Source organism: Corvus cornix, chromosome 10 (assembly GCF_000738735.6).
Source record: "Corvus cornix cornix isolate S_Up_H32 chromosome 10, ASM73873v5, whole genome shotgun sequence".
Taxonomy (NCBI): domain Eukaryota; kingdom Metazoa; phylum Chordata; class Aves; order Passeriformes; family Corvidae; genus Corvus; species Corvus cornix.
In genome coordinates this window covers 10,854,146-10,876,690 of record NC_046340.1, presented here as the reverse complement: position 1 = coordinate 10,876,690, position 22,545 = coordinate 10,854,146, and the positions used below count along the sequence as shown (strand labels likewise).

Genomic DNA, 22,545 nt, shown 5'->3' with positions numbered 1-22,545 from the left:
CAGAGCTGCACATACAGGAGCAGCTTCTCCCGAGCCCTGAGCCACAGCCCTTATGTAAGAGACACCCTGCAGATAAACCCACTTCTTAGAAACAGGATATTCTGCAGTAAATTAAACTCAATCTAGATCTCCACAAGATGTCAGCAAAGCAAAGTGCATGTTCAGAGTAAGGCAAATACAGAGGGCAAGGAGAGGTGGGTGATGGTGGCTGGGGACCCCCTGTCCTTCCTCACCCATCGCTGCCAGCCTTCACTAAAGGTGGTGATGGGCTCAAGCAGCCACCCCAGCACTTCATTACGCTTTGACATGAAGGTGTTCCCCACAACCAACCTCTCTGCCTGCAGTTTGAGCCCATGCTTTATTAAAACCCATTCATTTGCTCCTTACAGGGCTTTGCTGTTTAAATGATGTTGCTCCAGTTGAAGTTTTCCATCCCTTCTCCTGATGGTACTTTGAAATATGCATCAATTTGTTATGCAGCTGGAACCAGATTGGGATTGATGTTTTCATTAGAACTGCCAGTATAAATATGATGCCTTTCTTGGTAAATTATTCTGTTTGGTAAATGTGTTTATAACTTAAATTGAGGAAATAGATAAAATGTCACTGAGCATACAATATAACTGCCCAGGTTTGCCTTTCAGGGCTCCAGTTTTTGTTTTTAATAAGCCTTTGCACACAACGTAAAGCATTTTGGACTCCTTGGTACAGTTATAGCACCTTTGTTTCTAACATTACTCCGGATTATGTAACAAAAGGTTTCATTTGTTTCAACTGCAAGACTGCTCGGGAGCTCTTCCATAGGTTAAACTAAGGAGGCAGCTGTGTTGCAGCCCATCCATTTCCCAGGTTTTGCTTCCCTTCTCTCACCTGCAAAGCAGCTGGATTGTCAGGAATGACTTTATTAACATCTTCAAGAAGATAACACTGTATTATTTAAACATTTTGCTTTTTTCTCTTATGTTTAATGCTAATAGCCAAGAGCTTCACACTATAAAGCAGGATAGATTGCATCTGCAGATGTTTTAGAACACCCAGTACTCCAGTAAAGATTTCTAAACTAGATTGTCTCTACCATGTTTTCAGTTTCTTAAGAACTGTTGTGGCTTCCAAAGTATTTTGTGATGACTTGTTTTCTTCCCAGATATACCCCAAGGTAGCAGCAGTGTTCATTGTTTTTCCAATCCAAGCTACCACACTCTCTCATGTGGGGTGACTTCACGCTTCTTTCCCAGTAATCTGGATGGAAACAGCTCCTGTAAGGTAGATATTACCCCACCCCACTGTAGCAATGTTCTTATCAGTTCAAGGAAATCAACCAATGCAATGTCTCTCGGGCCCTGTTGTCTGCCAGCATTATTTAAAACTCCAGGGTAGCATTCCTGACATCCCAGACACAGAAAGGTTGGCTTTCCCCTCCCTGTATCTTCCCAATCTCTGGGAATGGGAACTGGAGTCTCATGCCTGTCTGGCTTGGTGTCTTAGCAACTCTAAGGTATGTTTGCTTCTCAGAAGAGATAAATAACTCAATAAATATAATTATCCATTAACACAACACAAGTAAATCAATGAAGCATTAATCAGTAATCTCACTTTGCTGTTTCATTGTTTCCCACATCAGTAGACACGCAAATTCCCTGCTGACACAGACAATCAGAAAGATGCAAGAAGGTCCCTGGGGTGCTTTTGAGGACTGTCCTGACTGATCCAGGGACACTTTTGGGAGCTCTTCTGTCACTCCTGGCTCTCCAGCAGAGCTATTCCAACCCTTTCGCTGGAACATCCAGGAGCACCTTCCTTATCATTTGTTGCAATTGATTCCTTCAGACCATTCATGAACAACACTGTGACTTAATTCAGCACTTTTGCAGTAAATTTAGATATGGCAAATGGTAAAACAGCACTTCTTTGGAGCCTTAATAAGCCCAGGTGGGGCAAAGCAGAGGGAGCAGGGAAAAAGGAAATGCAGTTGATTTCATCAAGGTCGTCAGCTTCAAAAATGATGGTACTTCAGGCTGTGTCACCTTAATCCAAATGTAACTATTGACTGGAATGCCATAAGAACAAGATTAATGCAAAAAAAGACAGTATTGTACAGGACAGGCAAAAATATCTCTACATGTGCTCTTGTAAGTCATTTCTGGTTATTAAAAGAAAATCTCATTAAAATGTAATAAAAAGGCTGGCTCCAGAGATTCCTGAGAAATGTTTAGACAGATGTGTAAATATGTTTTTTGATGTAGATAGTCCCCTTGCATCCTGAATTTTTGCTCCCCAAATTGAAAGTGCAAACGCTCATAAATGTCAAATTTAGGATGAGTGTCCATCTGGACCACTAATCCTTTTGCAGAAATTTAAATGGATTCTAAAAAGGTCAAAGCCAGCACCTATCCTGGATTCCCAGCCTGCAGTGCCATCTTCTCGCTGAACTACTTCAAAAATTAAGCTGCTGGAAAGGTTTAATCCCCAGGTGGTGCTTTGGGACTCGCCCGAAAGCTGCTCCCCCTGCTGCAGCTCTGGCCATTGTAGTCAGTCAGGTTGTCCTGATAGGCACTGAAAGACCAATAGAACTGGTATTTTCAGGGCATTTATCAAAATATATGGCTTGATATTTCCTTTAGATCTCCCACCATCTCACTTATTAATGAGAATGCTTTGCAGTGCTGAATAGCTGAGGATGGCCAAAAATACACTTTGTCTGTCTGCAGCTCTGCAGCCAAGTAAGACAAAGGAGCATATAAAGCCCTAATAGCTGCCTTAACGAGTTCATTTCCAAATCAGTTTGCCTGGTGCCATTCTCACTTTCTGCAGAGAAATGTGCACAAGTTGTACATGGAGGATTCATTTCTTATAGTGCCAGCTGGGGTCACAAAGGAACCAGCACAGAAGCAAAATGAAAAAAAATGGCAGAGTCTCTGATGTGCTGAGCCAGAGCCCAGGATGTGTTATCCTCCCTGTGCTCCGAGGAGATCAGGCCTGGAGGCGATGGGCTGGAGCCATTCCTCCCTCAGAGCTTGGGCAAAGCACAAAGGCAGGACAGCTGGGAGCCCTGCTCCAGTTTGAGGAGGGTTGAGAAGAGTTTTCTCTCCTGTGCTTCCCTGCCCTTCTCTCCTTCCTTTCTGTGGCTTTTGCCTTTTCTCCCCTCTTTTCTTGGTGATCTCTCCACTCTATTGTCTTTTTTTTTTCTCGTGTCCCTTTTCCTAGTCTCCTTTTTCCCCCAACTCTACATACATAATTCCTATTTCCTTCCTTCTCTCCTCTCCCATCCCTCTCACATCTCCAGAATCCTTGGCCGGGGCTCCCAGCCCTGTGTACTGACCCTGCTGCAGTTCTTAGGGTGGCACCTCTGGACGGAAGGGGGTGGGTGAGGATTTAGCAGGAGCTGGAGGGCCCAGCACTGCACTGGGGACAGTTTGTGACACGGGTCTGTCTGCACAGGACAGGAGCAGGGCCAAGCTTCAGCAGGGAGAAGGATCTCACCTCCTCATTCCCCCTCTGCCAGACAGACATTAGGCCACTGCTCAGGATCCTGAAGGTGAATCATTGAAGCTGCTGAGAGACAAGTAGCAGTGGAGGCATTAAAAAAACCCCCCACAGTGTGTTTGGGGCTGGGTGGTTGTGCCAGCAGAGCACAGCAGTCTCTGTGGAACACGGGCAGGAGGAAAACAAGGAGGAGGATAAGGGGGAGCCTATGAGAAGAGACTGAAAAAAGGCTTGGCTGCTTTTATCTGGCAAAATGAATGCTGAGGGGGAGCATGATTGCCATCTATAAATACAGCAAGGTAAACACGAGGAGGGAGGAGAGCTATTTAAGTGAGATGACAGAGCTGGCACAAGAACAAATGAGGATGAACTGGCCATGAATGCATTGAAGCTGGAAATTAGATTTCTACCATCAGATCAGTGAGATTTTGGAATAGCTTTCCAGGAAGACTAATGGGACAAAGAAACCTGATTACTGTTAAAATGGAGCTTGATCGGCTCTCTGAGGGATCATGTGCCTGGGTGTTTGCAGTAAAAGGCAGCTGGACACAGGGACTGGGTGATCCAAGCCCTTCCAGTCCTGTCCCCAGGCCTGTGCCAGGTGCCAGCAGGAGCTTGTAGGGCTGAGCTTCATCTCTGTGCAAGGTCCCCAAGAATGATCTGCAGCTCTGAGGTTCAGGAGGAGGCTCCAGCAGCTCAGGACAGGTTTTTAACTCCCAGCACTTTGCCCTTCCCATGGGATTGAGCTTGGCAAGTCACCTTGGGGGAAATGCTGGAGTCAAGAGATACCTTACTGTGAGTTTAAGTGAAGCCAAACATTGACCTTTCTTCTACAAGTAGGTTTGGCCTTTTTCTCATGGCATGTGCAGCACCAACTAGTAATGATGCTGCAAGTTACCAAGGAGTATCAGACATGAACTCAGGTGAACTTTTGCCACAGAATTACTGCACCAAAAATTTCCAAAGGACATAAACAGAGATTGCTTACCTCCATACCCATGTCTTTACTTCAGAGCTCTCATTGCTGGAGCTACAGACCAGATTTCAGGGTGTTAGGCAGGACCACTCACAGAACCACTCTCGGGGCTTCAATGCCAGCTTTGTATTTGAGTTTTTGAGTTGTGCATGAAGTAAAAACATCTCACTTTTACCAAGTGCTGCAAAGTTTGCGAAGAATCCTCTGTGTAAAGGATGAGGCTGCTGCACTGGTCAAAAGCAAATGGAGGATTCTCACCTTGAGATTTTGCAAAGCACATAATTCCACCCTCACTCCCTTCCAGCATCGCAGCAAAAGTCCAGGTGTTGGTTTCTGCAGACGTCATAAAAATCAATTGCTATTAGATGTCCTGAATTTTTAAAGCCAGCAGTTTCACATCTATTAAAGGAAGTTCTAAATTCTGCCAAAGACTTCACATAAAATTAGAAACTGCAAAACAGAGGTCACTGGAAATGGTCTGACTGGATGTCACCCAGCTAATAAAAAGGAATTCAGTACAGAAAGCATCATTAAAGTACCTTTGACTAAAACTTGCCCAAGAAAAAGGAGGACTGAAAATACAGAATGGCTGCAGAATGTTCAGGATGGGCATCTAAAAGTGACCAGCACAAGCTTGGACCAGGGAGATCTGAAGTCAGTAGTCGGGGAAATAAATGGCAAATTATTGATTGCTCTCCTGGAAGATAAAAGTATGATGGAATTCCTGCCAGCACTTCTTTGCCTAATCACCATGGACCTAAAAACCTCAGCAGTGACAAATGGCTGGTGGTGATCAAGTGGCCACTGTCATCTATCCAGCTATTTCAGACAGGCAGATAATGACTTTGCTTTATTCAGGCTGGTATCTCGTTGATCTTAAAGGAAAAGTTGCCAGATATGAGATAGTTTTAACCAAATTGCTAAAATTACCAGCCTGGAATTTTAATGGATAAATTTACTATGAAGGATTTCTTCCTCCAGAAAATCAATTTTGCTTCACAGTAAAAATTGAAGTATTTTCTATCTTAAAAAAAAAAAAAAGTTAACAAATTACAGTGTGTTAAGAAATTATAGTAGCACAAAGAGACAGCTATAATCACATTTCTTCCTAATTGCTGCATTCAGAAAAACTTAGAAATGTCCCCAAATCATTTCATTTTAAAAAATCAATTCTAGCCCATAGGTCTTCATGCCAAATTTTAGGTTTGTGAGCTGATTTATAAATCCTGCAAACCCACAGCTTTTAATAGAAACCCCGACTTTAATAAATGTGCTCTAAGTGGTGCAGCTGGGTTGAAAAATCAGCATTTGTGTTCTGGCTGTAAGTTTTGAAGAGAAGACTGAAGCCATGGGCTCTGCTGAGGAGAACTGATGGTGTCAAGGGTTGAATTCCTCCCAGTGACCACATTCCAAACATACCTGCTCTTCATCCCCCTGCCACAGGGACAACATCGGGATGCTGCATCCCGAGATTGGGTGGCAGTGGCACTGAGGGCTGTTGGATAGGGCTGTGGAGGGGTGAAAATGCCTTTAGAATGTCGCTGTAGGTGCTGAGTGCCAGCTGGGGTTTAATATCCCAATAGGCTTCAATACCTCAGTGGGTTTTTGGTTCCAGGTCTAAAAAACCATTGAGACAGCTAAGCAAAAATTAATGAGATATCATGAAAAATGAAATGTGGTAATTTTGAGTGCTCTCTTTTAATTTTAACCTCATTTTTGTTAAGCATTTTCTTGTAAATACAGTAAAATAGCAGAGCTGAATGTTCCCAAACACAGCAGGAGCCTTCCCAGTCTGAAAGGGCAATGATGACACAGGAGGGCAATGATGGCTTCATAACTCTTCAGAAACAAGGTTGGGATTTGCTCTTGAATTGACACTTCCTAAGGACCAGCTGTATTCCAGCAGGTGTGGCTTTCAAGGGAATAATGCTAGGTGGAAAACTCAGCAGTTTTAACACCTACAGCAATTCCCAGACCCTCCCTGCAGGGCTCAGCTGGTGACCACTCAACTGTGGAGCCCTTTTTGCTTGTCCCAGCCCAGTGGGGCCGTGGACCCCCAAAGTAGAGGCCCCTCTCCTTCCACTGCATGCTCTGGGAGATGCTGTCCCAGCAGCAGCACCTGGAGGGCAGCCCTGGACTCTCCTCTTCGCTGGCAGATCCACACAGGCCTTTGTACTCCGTTATTGCCAAAGTTATTTTCCTTGAACTGAGAGAACTCATGTCCCCCTTGCATCTCTTGTCACTGAACCCACAGCTGTCTCAGCAGATCCTGTAGCTCCAAGCAGCCCCTGTCTGCATGCTGGTGTAGGGGGTTTTATCCATCCATCCCCATGGGTTATTTTGGAGCGTGTCACTCCATGTCCACAGGCATCCAGGTCATGGTTCCAAAGGAGATCCTGTGTTTTCCAGCATGTTTGTGTTCATGGCTTGGTGAAGTGACTTTCCTTTGTGATTTTCCCTAATGCTAGTGAACAACTGTCCAGCTCACACAGATAAAGGGCTGAGATGGTGAGGCCAAGGCAGGAGTCACCTCCCATTTTTATTCTGGACATCCTTGGGCTGTAGTCTGGGGTGGGAACTGTCTGTCTCTTCCAGTATTAACCCATTATCATACTCTTTGAACAGCTCAGTAACAAAATCCTTGACAGAGAAACTGCAGACTGGAGACCCTACAGCTATCTGAATGAACTAGGTCAGTAATTTTTAAACACTTTAATCACTTTAGTAGACTTTTGAGCAATTCCAAATCCAAATCAGCCCTTCATAAAGGCATTAACAATAATGAGGAATATTGGTGTTGTCTTTATTTCTCAACCAGAATTGCCAGTAGTGAAAGATGGAGAATTAAAAATTGTTTCCTTTACCACAAACCACAGACTGGGAAAGCAGAGTCAATATTCATTTTAGTCTCCCATCCAAGGCTGCTCTGTCGAATCACTATCATCTAATCTATAAATGTTTTTTTAAGGACTAACTCAGGACATTAAAAATTCAAAATTGGCATTATTTTTTTTTCCTTTCATGCTTAATAAAGCTTAGCACTAAATACTGGCATCTTGATGAAGGTGTGTAGCCTTTGTGGGAGCTGGGGTGTGCAATGCTCTGTTATCTCTCAGTAAATCATTCCATGGCAATTCTGAACCACCAGCCAGTGCAACCAAGCCAAGAGTGAAGTTTAATTGCCTGTTCTGAGTTCATTCTCCCTGGCTTGAGTTTTAACAGGGTTTTTAGCAGCTCTTAGCTCAAATCCTGCCCAGATTTAGTGCTTTGGATGTTATTTGTTTTCCTATCTGAGCACTTGGAGTTTGGCTTGTCAGTGGCCGAAAGCATTTGCCCTGTCCTTTACTGAGATTAGTAATATCTCACTGAAAATATGCAGGAGGAGGGAAAGTGCAGCATTAAGGAGTATTACAGGATTTTTAAGGTCAACTATCTCACAGCTCACACGGCAAAGGAATGAACATAGGGCAGCACCAGGCATCACACCCTGCCACTGCCCCTGGTCCCACACCATGCCTCACTCCAAAGATAACTCTTCCCTGCATCAGGAAAATCACAAACCTGTCAAGCTTCAGTGCAAAATCTCTTCATCCTTAAAACCATCAATGTTTTCTGTGTAACAAGCTGCAGAACCACTGTTGTGCTTATCTGTATGTGACATGGAGGGGGCTGTGTGGGAGGGTTTCCAAATGCTACTCAAACCAAGTTAATTTTCCTTTTACCATTTTGCTGCTTTTTGTACACACTATTTGCTTTATTTGTGTTTAAGTGTGCTGTCCTGAGCTCCCCATGTGCCACATCTGTCCTGCATTCATGCATTTTATTTTACCAGCAGAAACGATGCTAAATGCCTCTGCAGCAAGAATGATCTAGAAGTGATAAATACTTTAGCTAAGTGGCCTCCAGCAAAATACTCAATTTTTTCCTACAGCATTTTGCATCCAAGATAACTTTTACTTTCTTTTTTCAAACTAATTGATGAAATTAGATTTCTTTCTTTCTAGTTCCAGAATTAATGCCTGCTCATGCTAACTTTCATAATGTTGAATCCTTGCTCAGATCAAGGCCATTTTTACATGAAAATAAAAAGTTTTCATTTCTTGCTATTGCTGTTGTGCAATAAAAGCTGCAGGTTCCTCTTGTGCAAATTTCAGAAGAAAGTGAAAATTTTCAACTTGGAATTATAAACATAAAATAAAAGTTAAGATTAATAAAGCCACACAGGGAATCTTGGCCTTCAAACTGCATCACACATGGAAGTACTACAGTTAAAAACATGTTCCATCTTCTCATCCCATGATCAGCCTTAGTTTTATGACACAGATGCTCCAACTCATGTTGGAAGAGCAGCCAAGCCTTGGGCAGGGCTAGATTCAATTAAAAAGTTAAAATAGCAGTGGACAACTGCCCAACTCCTCTTCTGTGACCCTGTGAAGAGTCATGGAGAGCAGATGTGTGAGTGAGACAAAGGTGGGGAAGAGAAAGGGAAATGGAGGAGAAATTGAGGAGAAATTGGGAAGGGATGGAAACTCTCCACTGGTTCCTCAGCCAGCAAGTACCCTGGCTGCAGCAGCAATCCCAAAGGATGGGACCCAGCAGATGAGGAGCACCAGGCTCCCAGAAATGCCTGTACCCTGTTAGAAACTGCAAGTGGCCTAAATATGAATTATAGCTGGGGAAAGGAAATTATAAGAATATCCACGTCAAAATTAACCCGAACACTCATCTCCTAAAACCTGCAGTGATAAGGATTTTCTTAATTGCAGTGGATCTCACCAGACTGCAGGTGTTTTACCTGTTTTGCAGGACTTTTTTTGCCAGGTTTGTGTTCTTTCCAAGCGGGAGATGCAAGGACAAAGCATGTATTTTTACTGCTGCACATTTGCTTGTGAGCTTCAAATAGCAGGCTTTATCAGAGAGCTGATTGTGTCTGTTCAGTGGAGTCTAGGGAGGAGTACAGGTTGTTCCCATGGATGTGGGCTTCGGACATCAGAGTCCGGGGACTCTGTGGTGCCAAGAAGAGGTGACTTTGTTACCCTTCTGTGTGTCACTGCCTGCCCAAGGCAGCCTAGTCCTTGTTTCAGGGAATGGCTTGTCCTTGCATTTTCTCTGTCTCGTGTTGCAGAACTGGAATTATTTGCCCTGTGAGTAATCCCTCTTGCTCTAGTCCAGTCTGCACTGAGCAGTGGCAGAGCCCAGCTTCCAGCTCCCATCCCAAGCAGGTCAAAGCTCCTAAACCACTGACCTGAGCTCAGGAAAGGTTCTCGTCTCATTAGCTGGAGCAGCCGCAAGCAGGGGTGGGTTTATCTGGAATGTTTTTTCAACAGCAGTCCTGGATGCAGAGACTAAAGTAGGATTTGCAGCATAACGGAGTGACTCAAAGCTGCATTTATTCCAGAGGACCAAAGGCTATAAGTTTGATTCACAGCTGACTTCACTTTTTTCTCAAAGCCAAAAGGTGTGGAAAACTATTTCCAGCTGAGATTCTGATTTCACCCCAGCAGATAATTTGGCTTCAAACTTAAACCTGGACTTCCCTGAAGTGCCAGATCCCTGGCCTGTTTAGGACTTTTTCACATTAACTACTACTGCAGTTTAAAAAATAACATATCCATTATTCATTTCACCTCCCGAGGAACTCAGTGAATACAAAAAAATGGGTCATAAACCCGCAGTATTGTAACAGATAAAAGAGAAAACTAAAGGTAGAATTACAGGGAATAGGTTGGGAAAGGCTTTGAGGGGCTGTGTGTCCCTCCCAAGGGCAATGCACCTTCCCATGGGTCAGCCTGGGTCCCCTTTGTTCCCTGTCACTGCCTCTCCATGGGTACAGCCCCTTCCCCCTGGGACCCCAGCTGAGAGCTCTCCAGCTGCTCCTCCCAGCCTTGCTCCATGGGGTGAGCCCCAGATACTGCTTAGACACTGCTGCCCTTGGAGATTTGCTCAGCCCTGGCAGGGGGAGGACGTGTGATCCCCAGGGATGGCCTTGGGGAGCTCCACTGCTGGGACAGGGAGCCCCAGCCCTGTGGCTGTCGGCCAAGGAATGAATTCGCTCCATCCTCCTCGCTCCAACTCTGCCCGAGCAGAACACAGGAGGGAAAGAGCACAGAGCTAATCCTGCTCTGGGACAGAGCTGCCCAAACCTCCCAGTCTGCCTTGCCCTCTGCACCAGGGTGAGTCTGGGAATTGTCTCAGCACCAGGGCTGCAAAACAAAGCAGAAGGTGCTCAAATGGACTGGGGGGGTCACTCGTGGCCAGAAGAGCCCCATCACAGAGAGCCAGTCAGGTCCCACCAGCCCCTTTCCTGTGCTCAGGGATGGGCACGGAGAACCAGAGCAAAGGCTTGGTTTGTCTTTGATGTGCCAGGAGCACATTTAATGTCTAATTTAGTCATTTCCCTTATTTAGCGAAAAAAAAATGAAGCTGTCATGAAAAAGGGGCTGGTACAGCATTGCCCATGGCCATGACAACTTTTCTGCATAGACCAGAGGACACACAAGGACAAATAACTTGGAGACCTCTGGGATACACTGTTTGTGGGGCTCTTTTCCCAGTGTAACTGAGTTGCTTGACTGGGAATCCCATAAGCCACAAAGACATTTCTCAGTAACCAAATTTGTATTGATTGTCCCAGTCAATAGGAAATACGAGACTCTATAGCTAAAAATATTTAAAGGCTTACATTAGATTTTCCTTTTGATTGATATCTAGGGTAATTTGCGGGAGTGAAAATGTAAAAAGGTCCCCATTCCCTTCTGTCTCAGCTTCTGTGAGGAACAGCAAGTTCCTCTGGAGCTGCACAAAGCAGAATTGTTTGCTATCAGCTCTGCTCCTGGGGCTGTGCTGTCAGAGCACAGTGGTCACTTAGGGACTGTTGTCACATCAGTTACTGAACTGTGCAAATTCATGAGCAAAGTTGTAGTAGGTAATTTAAGAGAATTGTACACGCCTTAGAGTCGAAGGCTTCGAGTTAATAATACACTCTCCACAAACAAAACAAAGCCTAAAATTAGTCACAGAGTGCTGCAACGCAACCTGCAGACTCAGATCTGAAAGGGCATGTTTTAGGCTTCTTTCACACCATTCCAGTAATGAATGTCTCAGCAGATGGTTTTTATCCTGATCTCCTGATGGATGGCTGTTCTTGGTAACCCTGCTGCAGAGAGCTCTCCCTTCCAGGGAGGCTCTTAAGCACATGCATAATTCCAGGCGTGCACAGACTCCCCGCTGGAGCTGAGTGTGTGCTTACAGCTGAGGATGTGCTTAAGAGCCTCCCTAAATGACGGCCTTGATGTACAATTTAGAGGGAAGAATATATGCTGCTCAGTAGTCAAAGCAATCCAATTTACATAAATATTTATTTGTTTTCCATTATATATCATTTTTATGCAGGTGCTTGTGGGATGGATAGACGTCAGAACACATACATAATGGAAAAAAGCTTCAAAGGTATGGTATCCAGAGCTGCAGAACCCTGCCCAGGTGTGAGGAGGGTGTCCTAGAAGAGGTGAGATAGGAGCCCGGGAGAGGCGGTGCAGGCAGGGAGGGACAGAGCCAGCACCCACACGAGCTGCCTGCCTGGCTCCCAGCACTCCTGGGCCATGAATTATGGATGCAAAGTTTCCCAGGGCCACGGGCTTTGCAGCACAAGGCGAAAGGGAGGGCTCAGCTCAGGGCAGGAGGGGCAGGTGGAGCTGGCCAGAGCACATTCCTTTAGGACCCACCGACCACCGACAAGGGCTCTGGGGGCAGTTGCTGGTGGCAGACTGGTGTTTCCCTGGTCTTGGCTCCTGGCCATCCTGAGCTTAAAGCAAGCCCCCAGGAAAGAAGCTGCCCCTGCTCATGCCCTTTGCTGAGAGGGATTTAGAGCAGAGCTGGAGAAGAGCCCTCCTCGAGGTCGAGGTCCCCTCACTCTGGCATCAGCAGTTGTGGGCACTGACTCCAGGGCAGGTCTAAAACGGGATCTCAGATGAGTCACGAGCACAGGGCCAGTGGTTTTACATTTCACTTTCCCTCCAGGTTTACATTCAAAATACTCCAGTTACGTCTGGACCACGGGAGCACTTTGGCACAGCAGTTCCCAGAGCTCCTGGCAGATTGGGCTGGGGTTTAGCACACTGAGCTTGTGCTCCAGAAGATGGAGCAAGGAATCTGTCTCCTGGGGAACAGGCAGCTTTCAGGCTGAGGTCCTTGATCTGAATCCAAGGCTGTTACGTCTGGGAATGTCCCTCGGTGAGCCGAGGAGGGAAATACCACACAGCCTCTTCCTGTAATGCCCTTGGGCTGGTGTTGGCTGAGTCACCGGGACAGTTGGTGCTGTTGCCAGACTCCCACTGCCCTGCCATGGCTGAGGTGCTCCAGAGGCAGACCTCTGTCTCAACTAGCAAGGAATATCGAAAGCTATTCCACATAAAAAGCATTAATCAGCTTATAGCCAGGCCTAGAGATCAATAATCACTTTGTAGCTGCTGTTTTCAAAATACAAAGATGCAATATTTGCTAAAACATCACCTTACCACACAGAATCACCGAAGGAAACCAAGAAGCCATGACCAATCCTTTGTTGATAAAGCTAAAGTAAAAATATTGAATGGATTATGTATGTATATGATATATATATAATTCATGATATACAAAATACTCAATCCACTGGTTTCAGCTACTTCAATGATTCTCTTTTTCAAAAGAAAATTCTTACTGTAATAGAACTAGTTGTTCTCTTTACATGGAGCTATTAACTTCATTAGTTTAAACTAAATTACTGTGTTTACTAAGTTTAAAGGTGCTTTAAACACATGCAGCAGGAACTCCCATCCATAGGCACAGTCACACAGAGGGGGACCAGTGGGGTCAGAGAAAAAGAATCACAGTGACAGTGAACTGTGAAATGCATTTTCTGCTGCTACATATTTTGTTTAATTTTTAGGATCTGAACCATTTCCTTTACATGTTTATCTCCTTAAAAATTGAGAAATCAGGCTCAGAAGCCACAGCTGGAATTGTTTGTGGCTGCTCAGCTGTCTCAGACAGGCAGGGTTGGCACTGGCAGGGGCAGGGTGCCGGGACACAGGGACACACCTGCCTTCCCAGGGATGTTTGGGAGCTCACCTGCAGGCACTTAGGAGCTGAGGTCTCTCAGAAGCAGCTGCCTTTGGCTGGCTGAAGGTTCTCAAGGCCCCTCTGAAGGTCAGTTCCTGGGCTCAGGCAGCCCTGGGGCTCTGTAGCAGTGTGGGCACTGCCAGTCCCAGGGGAGTCTCCTCTCATGAGGAGCTGGGAATGTGCCCAACGCTCAGAGTGAGCTCTCCTTGCTCTGCCAGGCCCTGATTCACCACATTCCTTGGAAAAATAGAAAGAAAGAAACTCCCAGTCCCAAACAATTGGATTCTGTCAGCAAAAAGACTTGGCAGGCGGGTGCTTGGTTTTTATGTACTTTCATCCACTTTAAAACCATGTCTTCTCCCACCAGTGTGGTCTAACTGGGCACAGCCTGTCCTGCAGCTGGAAGTGGTCTCTAGTGCTCCTGGAGCAGACAGAACCCTGCAGGGAGAGGGCACAGGGGTCTTGAGGCTAAGGCCAGGCTGTAGTGAACCTGGGCCACCTCCTGCTTCCCCAGGTCTCTGAGAAGACTGGAGCTGGGGGCTGTGCCCAGAGCAGGGCACCAGCAGAGGGGGGTCCCCCTATGCAGCCCAACACCAGGGGTGTGGTGGCTGAGCTGCTGTGGAGCTCCAGGGAGTCAGGCACAGAGGTGTGGGATTGCCAAGTGTCAAGCCCAGTGTCTGACAGCAGCAGAGAGCAGCTGGATGTCACAGTGCCAGCCCTGAGCCCTGGGACACCCGGTGACAGGGGCTCAACAGGCATGAGGGTTTTCAGAGCAGGTTTCTGAGCAGTTTCTTTCCTGTGCATGGTGCTCAGTGATACCATTCCCAAACTTTTCCTTTCAGCTGAGTCCTTTGGTTTTAGACGTTTGTTTTTTAAATGAATACTGCTGCACTGATGGAATGATGTGACCTCAGGCACTACCATTTTAAGGGAAAAATACCCTATGCTTTGCGGAAGAGCCAGGAAAATCCCAGCAGAGAGAAGCACTGATCCCAGGGATGCAGGGCTCAGAGTGGTTCCCCTGGCTGTTGTACAGGATGTGCCCCCACTCCTGTGTCACTCTGAAAAGCAGTAATGGGTCCTCGCTGTGTCACTGTCCCTGCAGCAGCCAGGGCTGGCCAGGTTAGGGACAGCAGCCAGCACAGGCACTTCATCCCTAATGGGGTTAAATAGCAGGAGAGCACCTTGTACCTGTGTGCAGCAGCTCTTCTCAGCACTTCCACCTCAGCTGTGGGTTCCAAGGCTGGTCATCAAGATGCCAGGGGAAATTCAGAGCAGAAGAGAGGAACCCAGTCCATGGGAGGGACATTTCTAGTCCCTGCTAACAAAAATAAACCCTCCAAAGGTCTGGTGATTGGTATCCAGGCAACGCAGAAGGCAGGGACTTCAAAATCAGAGCGTATTCCCAATATTTCTCTGGAAGTCCAGCTGACTGAGTGCTTCCAGTGAGCCCCAGCACTGTGGGGCAGAGCTCGTACCTCCACAAGAGCTGGACCCTGTGACAGGGAGGGATGAGGAGGCAGCACAGCCAGGGCCTGCAGCACCATGGGCTGGGATCTCTAAATACGCTTGTTCTGCTTAAATTAATTCATGAAACAAAATTTGACAATTGATGCCAGACTTCTTAATTATCCCCAAATTACCTTAATAACAAAGTAACTCAGCAGTTCTACAGCCTTTAGAGTTAAATCCTCCCTGATCTTGCACATAATGTTTCTTGAGGGCTAATGACTCCCTGGTGCACCCAGAATCCCAAACATCCACTGGTGCTCCATAAAATATATTGCATCCAAAGCAAAGGTCTGATCCCAGCTAGACACAGAGCTCATGTTTACGTCAGCAGGAATGGGCTCTCAGGCACGTTGTTTCTCAGTATCTCCTGGGAAAAGGCAATTCCTGGGAGAGGCCAAACAAGTCTGGGGAGCCCGAGTGGTGTTCACTGGTCTCTTCCAACTGGTCCTGGGAAGGGAAGGGCTGAGGGACACCTTTCTGGGAGGTAATGTCAGTACAGGTGAATTTTAGCTTAGGGAGATAAAAGCAGCTGAGCTGGATGAAATAAAACAGCTGATGTGCTGGGATTTTTGCCTTTGCCAGCTCCAATGTGCCCAATTCCATAAACAAACGACACAGCTATTTACCTGCAGCTGCAGCTCTGCAGGAGCAGAAATTGTCACTCTGCCCTTCTTTGCTGTAGTAGCAGCAGTCCTTTATAATCAACATTTCCTGACTCTACACCCAGCTCTGGTTTGATTTGTTTCCTCCCAGCTGTGGTGCTGACAGAGAATGCTTTGCAGTGGGCTCTTGCGGCACAGAGGGAATCCTGACTTTCACCCTGTGAGCATCTGCTCAGCAGCACTGCTTGAAATGGAGAAGCAAGTTGGTGATAATCTTCATGTCCCCTCACCCCAAAATGCAGAGCTGGCTCATTAAAGGCTGCCCAGGCTCTCCTGATAAGCCCTATGTACCTGCAGTAGCCACCAGGAGCTGCAACTTGCTGGCAGGTGGAGCTGAGCCTTCTGTTTGTTTGTCTGTGGTTTCCTCACCTCTAACACCAACAAATCCCAGACTCTGGCACCTGGATTTAAGTCACATACACAGCAAAAGCCAACACTGAGCTTACTCATGTGCAGAAGCCTTTGGTCTCACACGGTTGCTCCATCTCTCCGTAGAAGGATGGGATGGGGCAGTTTTCCACTGATCTGTACCGGGATGGGGTTGGTGACACTGGAGGGACAAACCCTGCAGCCAACAGCCAAGGGATGTCGGTGTTGCCTTGGTTCCCATCTCCTGTCATGTGCTAAACCAGGCATGTCTCACTTGGAAGCAAAGGCACTGCTCATCTCACCCAGGCTGATGTCAGACAAGGAGTTTCTAAGTTTTATAACTAAATAAACATTGCACTGGTGCCAGGCCTCTCTCTGCCAGTCTCCCCATCCCTGATGGTCCCAGCTGGTATGTGTGCAATGGAGCTTCCCAGCGAGCTGCTTTCACTGACCCTGGGAGCTGAGGGCTCTCCAGACTTGCTGAAATCAGAACCCAGAAAGGCAACCCCTGGCTGCAGGTGGCAGGCACGACCTGGCACCTCCCTCAGGGCTGAACCAGGACCAAGGGCACCAGGCCAGGGGTGATGGATACAGACACACATACAGACACAACCCCAGAGCTGAAGGAGGGACAATCACACACAGTGGAGAAAACCTGGCACGTGAGGGAGCAGGATGGGGCTGGCAGGCTCAGAGCTGAGGTTTGGAGCGGAGAAGCGATATCGTGTTGTCTGTCTATTTCTTAACCTGAATTTCTCTTTTTGTCTCCCATACTAGACAGCGGGGGCAGCTGGGATTGCAGCTATTTTGCAAGTCCCCCTATTTCACCGGGAGTATTTCATATATACCAGGATCTGCCTTTGTACTGTAACCCAGCACAAGAAAATGCCTCATCTTTCATTGCATCGCTCTAATTCTAAATTACTGGCACTGCCCAGCAGGATGCACACAGCAGCAATGGCACGTTCTTGAATGTCAATGTTAAGACCTATTTATTCTCTATTGTTTTTTATTTTTGAAGCAAGACTGGCACTGTACCTTGCAGCAGGCTGGCCTATCCCAACCAGGATCACTGACCAGGCAGGCCAGTGGTCACAGCTCTCATGCCAACCTTGTTGTCCCCATGTAGTGCCTCTGTCACCTCCTCTCCAGTCCAGGGAAGAGGAGCAGGAGATGTCTACAGCAAAGGGGGGAAAAAAAGCAGAGCAAAAGTGAGGCTCAGATGGAGGCTTGTCCCCCTCTGTGGAAACCCAAGCATTCCCTGTTTGTAGGATGCTGGATAACCCCAAAACCAGCAGGGACTGCACATGCAGAGGCTGCACTGGTGCAGTTCTGAGCCTGTGGCAATGTTGTGCACTCCAAAACAGGGCACTAGATGTGACCAAGGCCCCAGGACTCACCCTGCAGCTGGCTGAGCACCCCAGGTCCCAGCAGAAGATCTGACTGCCCGTGGCCACGCCTGGGTCTGCAGGGCAGGTGGAGTGGGATGAACATGGCTCTGTAGGAATTAGGGGGAGGGAGGGAAAGGATTGCCACCTCAAATTAAGTATCACAATAAACGACAACTAGAACCTTTCACAGGAAAACCTTCAGTACTGAGCAGGTTTTCATTTCTTTCCTGCTAGTGAGTGGTGGATGCAATGGTCTGGAACACCCAGAGTACAAGCGCCGGGTGTCTGTGCTGGAGGCTTCAAGGATCTTCCTTATCCCCTGCCCCCTTGTCCCCCTCAGCCTTCCTGCAGAGGCTCAGCTGTAATTAACCTAATTGTGCTAATGACCCTAACAATCCCACTCCACTCTTGTTTTGCAGATTATATGAAAGAATCTGTGTGCAGCTCCAGCACTTGTTCCCTGAACAGCAGTGAAAACCCATACGCCACCATTAAAGACCCCCCCATTTTAACCTGCAAACACTCCGAGAGCAGCTACGTGGAAATGAAATCGCCTGGTCACAGGGAGTCCCCGTATTCCGAAATGCCAACTTCATCAACAGCCAATAAAAATATCTACGAAGTTGGTAAGCAGTGGGTGGCACAGCGGGGTTGGTGGAAATGCTGGTTTTCCCCTGTCCTGGCACAAGGAGCCTGGACTTGGCATGGAGCAGGGAGGCACTGGCGGGGGGGAAGGCCTGAGCATTGGTGTGTTGGTTTGGGGAGCTAAGAGCCACAGTCGTAGATGTCCTGAGCTGGAAGAGACCCACAAGGATCAGGAGTTTTGGGACCACTGCTGGTCACCACAACCCAGTTTTCCTTGCTCCCCCAGAGCCCACTGTCAGCATAGTCCAAGACGCCCGCAGTCGGAGTGCCAGTTACCTCCAGAATCCATACGACCTGCCTAGGAACAGTCACATTCCTGGTCACTACGACCTGCTCCCCGTCCGGCACAGCCCGACACATGGGCCTTCTTGGGACAAGCAGTCTTAGAGGGATGGACTTCACTGGGCACTATGCTCCCAACACAGACTGTGAGGAAGCAGAGGAGAAGCCGTTCCTTCCTTTCCTATGCTGCTGAGGGACTGCGGACTGGCAAGGACCTAACACGACATCAGCTTGGGCCAACTGCTGCTGCATGATGTTATTTATAGACATTTTTATATGGGTACCTGGAACTAACGAGAGCCTCCTCCACGTGGGACTGGAGTACATCACCCCAGGAAGGTGTCTTCATGCTCCGTGGCGTGTGTTCTAACCCTGGCTTTGCTGTAAAATAAAACCACAAAAACATGCTAAGTAGAAGGGACTTCAAGATGTACATTTCTACCAACTGAATCAAGAAACCTTTTACTGTTAGGAACAAGTTGACTAGGAATACACTGGAATTTATTTTCATCTTTGTCATGGGAATGGACATTTTTCTGAACGCGAGCAGGGAAATTTGTCATTTCACTGTCTGGAAAGCTCATTTACTGCCATCCCCAAGTGCAACCTGTGCAGATCACGCTTGGTAATCAGCACTGAGATTGTCATCTCTATATTCAGCACCAGAGAATTTGAGTTGAGGATTATTAACACAGACACTTTCTGTGCAGTTCTTAAAATCTTTCCAAACGTCCCGATCTCTGCTAATGAATGGAGTTTCCACAATGAGTCTAACACCCATCTTACCACACTTCTAACTTTGATTGGCACAGGTAGGCTTTGATTTTCCGTACGCAGCTTCTCTTTTGGTAGCTAAATCCAGCAGATCTATCAGGCAGTTTAAACTGCTGCCCTTTCAATTCCTGCCCGGGACACTGCAGGTTTGCACAGACCAGCCCTGGTTTCATTTCCTTTCCCAAAGCTGAGCCACATCGGCTTCTCTCTCCCATCTTTCCAAACCATCTCCTCATGATTCACTGTCAGCATGCCACTGATGACACCGCTGAATCTGATGTGCATTACCATGTAGTGCAACTTTATCCATTGATGATTCTACCTGAAATGTCATTAAATGGAGCTGAAACTGGGTTTTCTTTTTCAGCAGCTGTTTGTGAAGTAATTATTAAGGGTCTGACCCATGGTAAAATTTTGGACTGAGCCACCATGATACTTGTTTTTTTAATTTATAACCTCTATTGACCTAGAAAAGTAGAGTACTTGCCGTTAGTTCCTTGTAGATTTTGAGCATGAAGTAGTATTGACTCTAAGTATGTAATTTTATTAGGCAAACCTGGAAATAGCAAGTTGATTGCCTTTTAAATATAAAAAATATTCTGTTGCACATTCACCAGTGTGATGGAAGCAGAAGAGGACAACACCAGCCCCGTGGGTTTGCTCACAGCACAATCCCAGGTGTGACCTGCTGGGGCTCTGGGACTGGCAAGAGGACCCCTCCAGCTCGGGGGCAGTGGCTGGATCCCGGCTCCAGGAATACTCCTGGATCACTCAGAGTACTATGGTGGGGCCCAGCCGTGTCCCCACATAGGGGCTCAGCCTCACACCTGGGATCAAAGCCCCTGGCCCTGGGCATCCTGCCCCAGGAGCTTTGTCCCTTGGAGCCAGGACTCTCCAGGTGGTCAGGCTGGCTCTGAACCCCCAACCTGAGCCTGGAAAGCCCCAGGCTCCCAGAGCAGCCACTGACCGAGCCACAAGATCCTGCCCACGAGGTTTCCCAAATGCTGCATGCATGCATGGGGGCCGTGCCCAATCAGCAATAGCAATTTTGTTTTCCAGGAAAGCCTCATTTGAGATGTAAGGAAAGAATTATTTTGTAGGCCTAGTAGGAATATATTTTAAGTACATGAATGGAAAGACTTACCTCAAAAATATCAAGAGAAAGGCAGTTGGATAAGGAATACTCTCATTAAGACCCACCTCGGCACCCAGCACAAGCAGCCTCAGCTGCTGGCCTGACCCATGTTTGTGTGTTGCTGTAGTTTGCAATGAGACTCCAGAGAGCAGAGATGTGCTCAGCTGTTTGGTTTTTTTTCAAAGCAGGATTTTGAAACCAAATGCAACGATGTGCATAGAGCTTCACAGGAAAAAAAAACAAACAATAAAACCAACAAAAAAAAAAGTACCTTCTTGTATATCAGCATTAGCTTAGGAAACAGGCACCAAAATGGCAATACTTTTTTAAGGCAAGACAGATTTGTAATATATTTGTTCACTGTGCAAAGGTATCCTACCTTGTACAAAATAAACTGAATTTCTCTCAATGTGTAGTTCTCCAACGTACTCATTTGCAGAGCAAAACTTCCTGCCCTGCACAGATCCAAGCTCTCCAGGCAATGTGGCTGCTCCCCTCAGCCAAAACCCCCCCAGGCACCAGGCTGGGATAGAACTGGCAGGATTGCTCAGAAAACCCAGTGCTGTCATTCCAAGTTGGAGTAAACCAAAGGTAAGTGGCTCTGCACACCCTTCTCCCAGTTCCTCGGCAGTTTGACCTCAGTGCTACTCCTGGGAACGCACAATCCCAGCTGGAAGAGCCCCTGCACACCCACTGTGTACTGACAGTGCCCTGGGCCACTCACAGGTTCCCAGGCCTTCGGGTGGATGCCAGAGGACCCATGGTCACCCAGCAGTGATGGGACAGGACACAAGGCAGCCCAGCAGCTCCCAGGGAGCCCAATCAATAAATCACAAGCACAGATTTGCAGCAGAAACACCTTCAAAATTAATGCATCCCAGGCAATGCAGCCCCTGCTACGTGCTGAAGCTTTTCAATATTTGTGCTTCATATTTCTAAAAATCTTGTTAACTAAAGCCCAGCATGTAATCTTCTTATTTGACAAGCCACACTCAATAAGCTATTTAAGGCTGGAAATTCATCAGGTCTGAACTGATAGAATAAGTAATTCCAGCTTAATAAAAATGTCTTTAAATTAGAACAATTCCATGTCTTTTCTACTTAAGTCGGAAGCTCAACTCCCATCAAAGACAGGAACCACTGATGCTCGCTGAATAATTGTTAAAAGTTGAGGCTTTCAAATATGTAAATGACAGCAAAAGCTTTTAGCAAGCAAAGTCCATTTTGAAGCATTATATGGAATATCCAGAATCTCAGAAAGCTCCTTCCAGGACCCAAAGCAGTGTCTGTTACCATCAGTTGTCTCCCATTAGCAGGGAGGAGACACTTCAGTACACAAGTAGTGCCAATTATGGAACAGAATGATTAATCAGCAGCTGAACAGGACAATCCCCCATTGGAAAGCATTCAGATGGAATAATGACTTGCATTGTCTCTCCCAAAACACCTTGGGAAGCACCTTCCTGTCCCAGGAGTGTCACCCAGCCCAGGCCAGGAGCTGCTGCCAGGGCCCTGCAGTCCTTAGGAAAACACAGCACAGACCCCAGAACAGGAGGCAAAGGATTTCCCACGTAAGAAGTTCTCTCTCTGTACGGACCCCACTGGATTTTGCTTTAGAAGTCCTCAGCCTCCCACAGCAGTTTGTGCTCCCACCATCTGCACTGAAATTCCATCTGCTGCAGGAGGAAGAGTTTTGCCTAAAACCACACAAAATCCAGACTGATGTGAAGTCAAGTCACCTGCTTATAGAAATGAGAAAAGGAAGCAGAGTGAAACTCATCCTGCATTTCCAGCTGACAAATTTAGAACTTGGCTGCCACAGGAAATTGATTAATTCCAAAATCTGCTCCAGTCTAGGCAGAAAATGTACTGCAAGAACAGCTCCTGCAGTAAGCAAGGGCCTGGGTTCACACCCCACCCTCAGACCCATCCCCAGGGCCACCAGTGCTGCCCCGTTGGTGCTCATGGGCACCTCTTCATCAGGACACAGCAGAGGGATCCAAAGCTTGCATCATTTGCTGCAGAAAGCAGGAGTTTGTCACCCACTGGATTTTCTTCCTGGTGGCAACATGGGGAAAAAAAACAGGTTTGTAAAAGTTATTCAGACGTTTGAGTGGAATGAACCCCCAGAATTTTCTAAGCTTCAAAGCTTCCTGAAGCTGCCAAAGTGCCCTGGCTATAAACTGCAGCAGCCCCAGGAAGATCAGAGCTGCTCTC

At 46.9% G+C, this 22,545-nt stretch overlaps 1 protein-coding gene and 1 long non-coding RNA gene across 13 annotated transcripts in view; one reads left to right on the top strand and one right to left on the bottom strand.

The window, feature by feature from the left end:
• Positions 1-20,737, top strand: part of MEGF11 (multiple EGF like domains 11) — a 255,686-nt gene extending 234,949 nt beyond the window's left edge. For 4 of the 12 annotated variants that reach the window (XM_039557502.1, XM_020583477.2, XM_039557503.1 and 1 more), the window contains 5 exons: positions 1,145-1,263; positions 7,085-7,151; positions 11,852-11,908; positions 17,912-18,118; positions 18,364-20,737. In XM_039557502.1, coding sequence (XP_039413436.1) covers positions 1,145-1,263; positions 7,085-7,151; positions 11,852-11,908; positions 17,912-18,118; positions 18,364-18,524 — 611 coding nt within the window. In that variant the 3' untranslated portion in view covers positions 18,525-20,737. Of the gene's footprint in view, positions 1-1,144; positions 1,264-7,084; positions 7,152-11,851; positions 11,909-16,878; positions 17,062-17,911; positions 18,119-18,363 lie in introns of those variants that run through there. The other 8 variants (XM_039557507.1, XM_039557505.1, XR_005602739.1 and 5 more) reach the window with 7 other exon arrangements.
• On the bottom strand, positions 11,799-16,883 carry LOC120410533. Its single transcript, XR_005602742.1, has 2 exons — positions 13,568-16,883; positions 11,799-13,031 (listed from the first exon to the last, which is right to left on the bottom strand). It is a non-coding gene; the product is annotated as an uncharacterized LOC120410533 (long non-coding RNA).
• Positions 20,738-22,545: the final 1,808 nt, after the last annotated feature.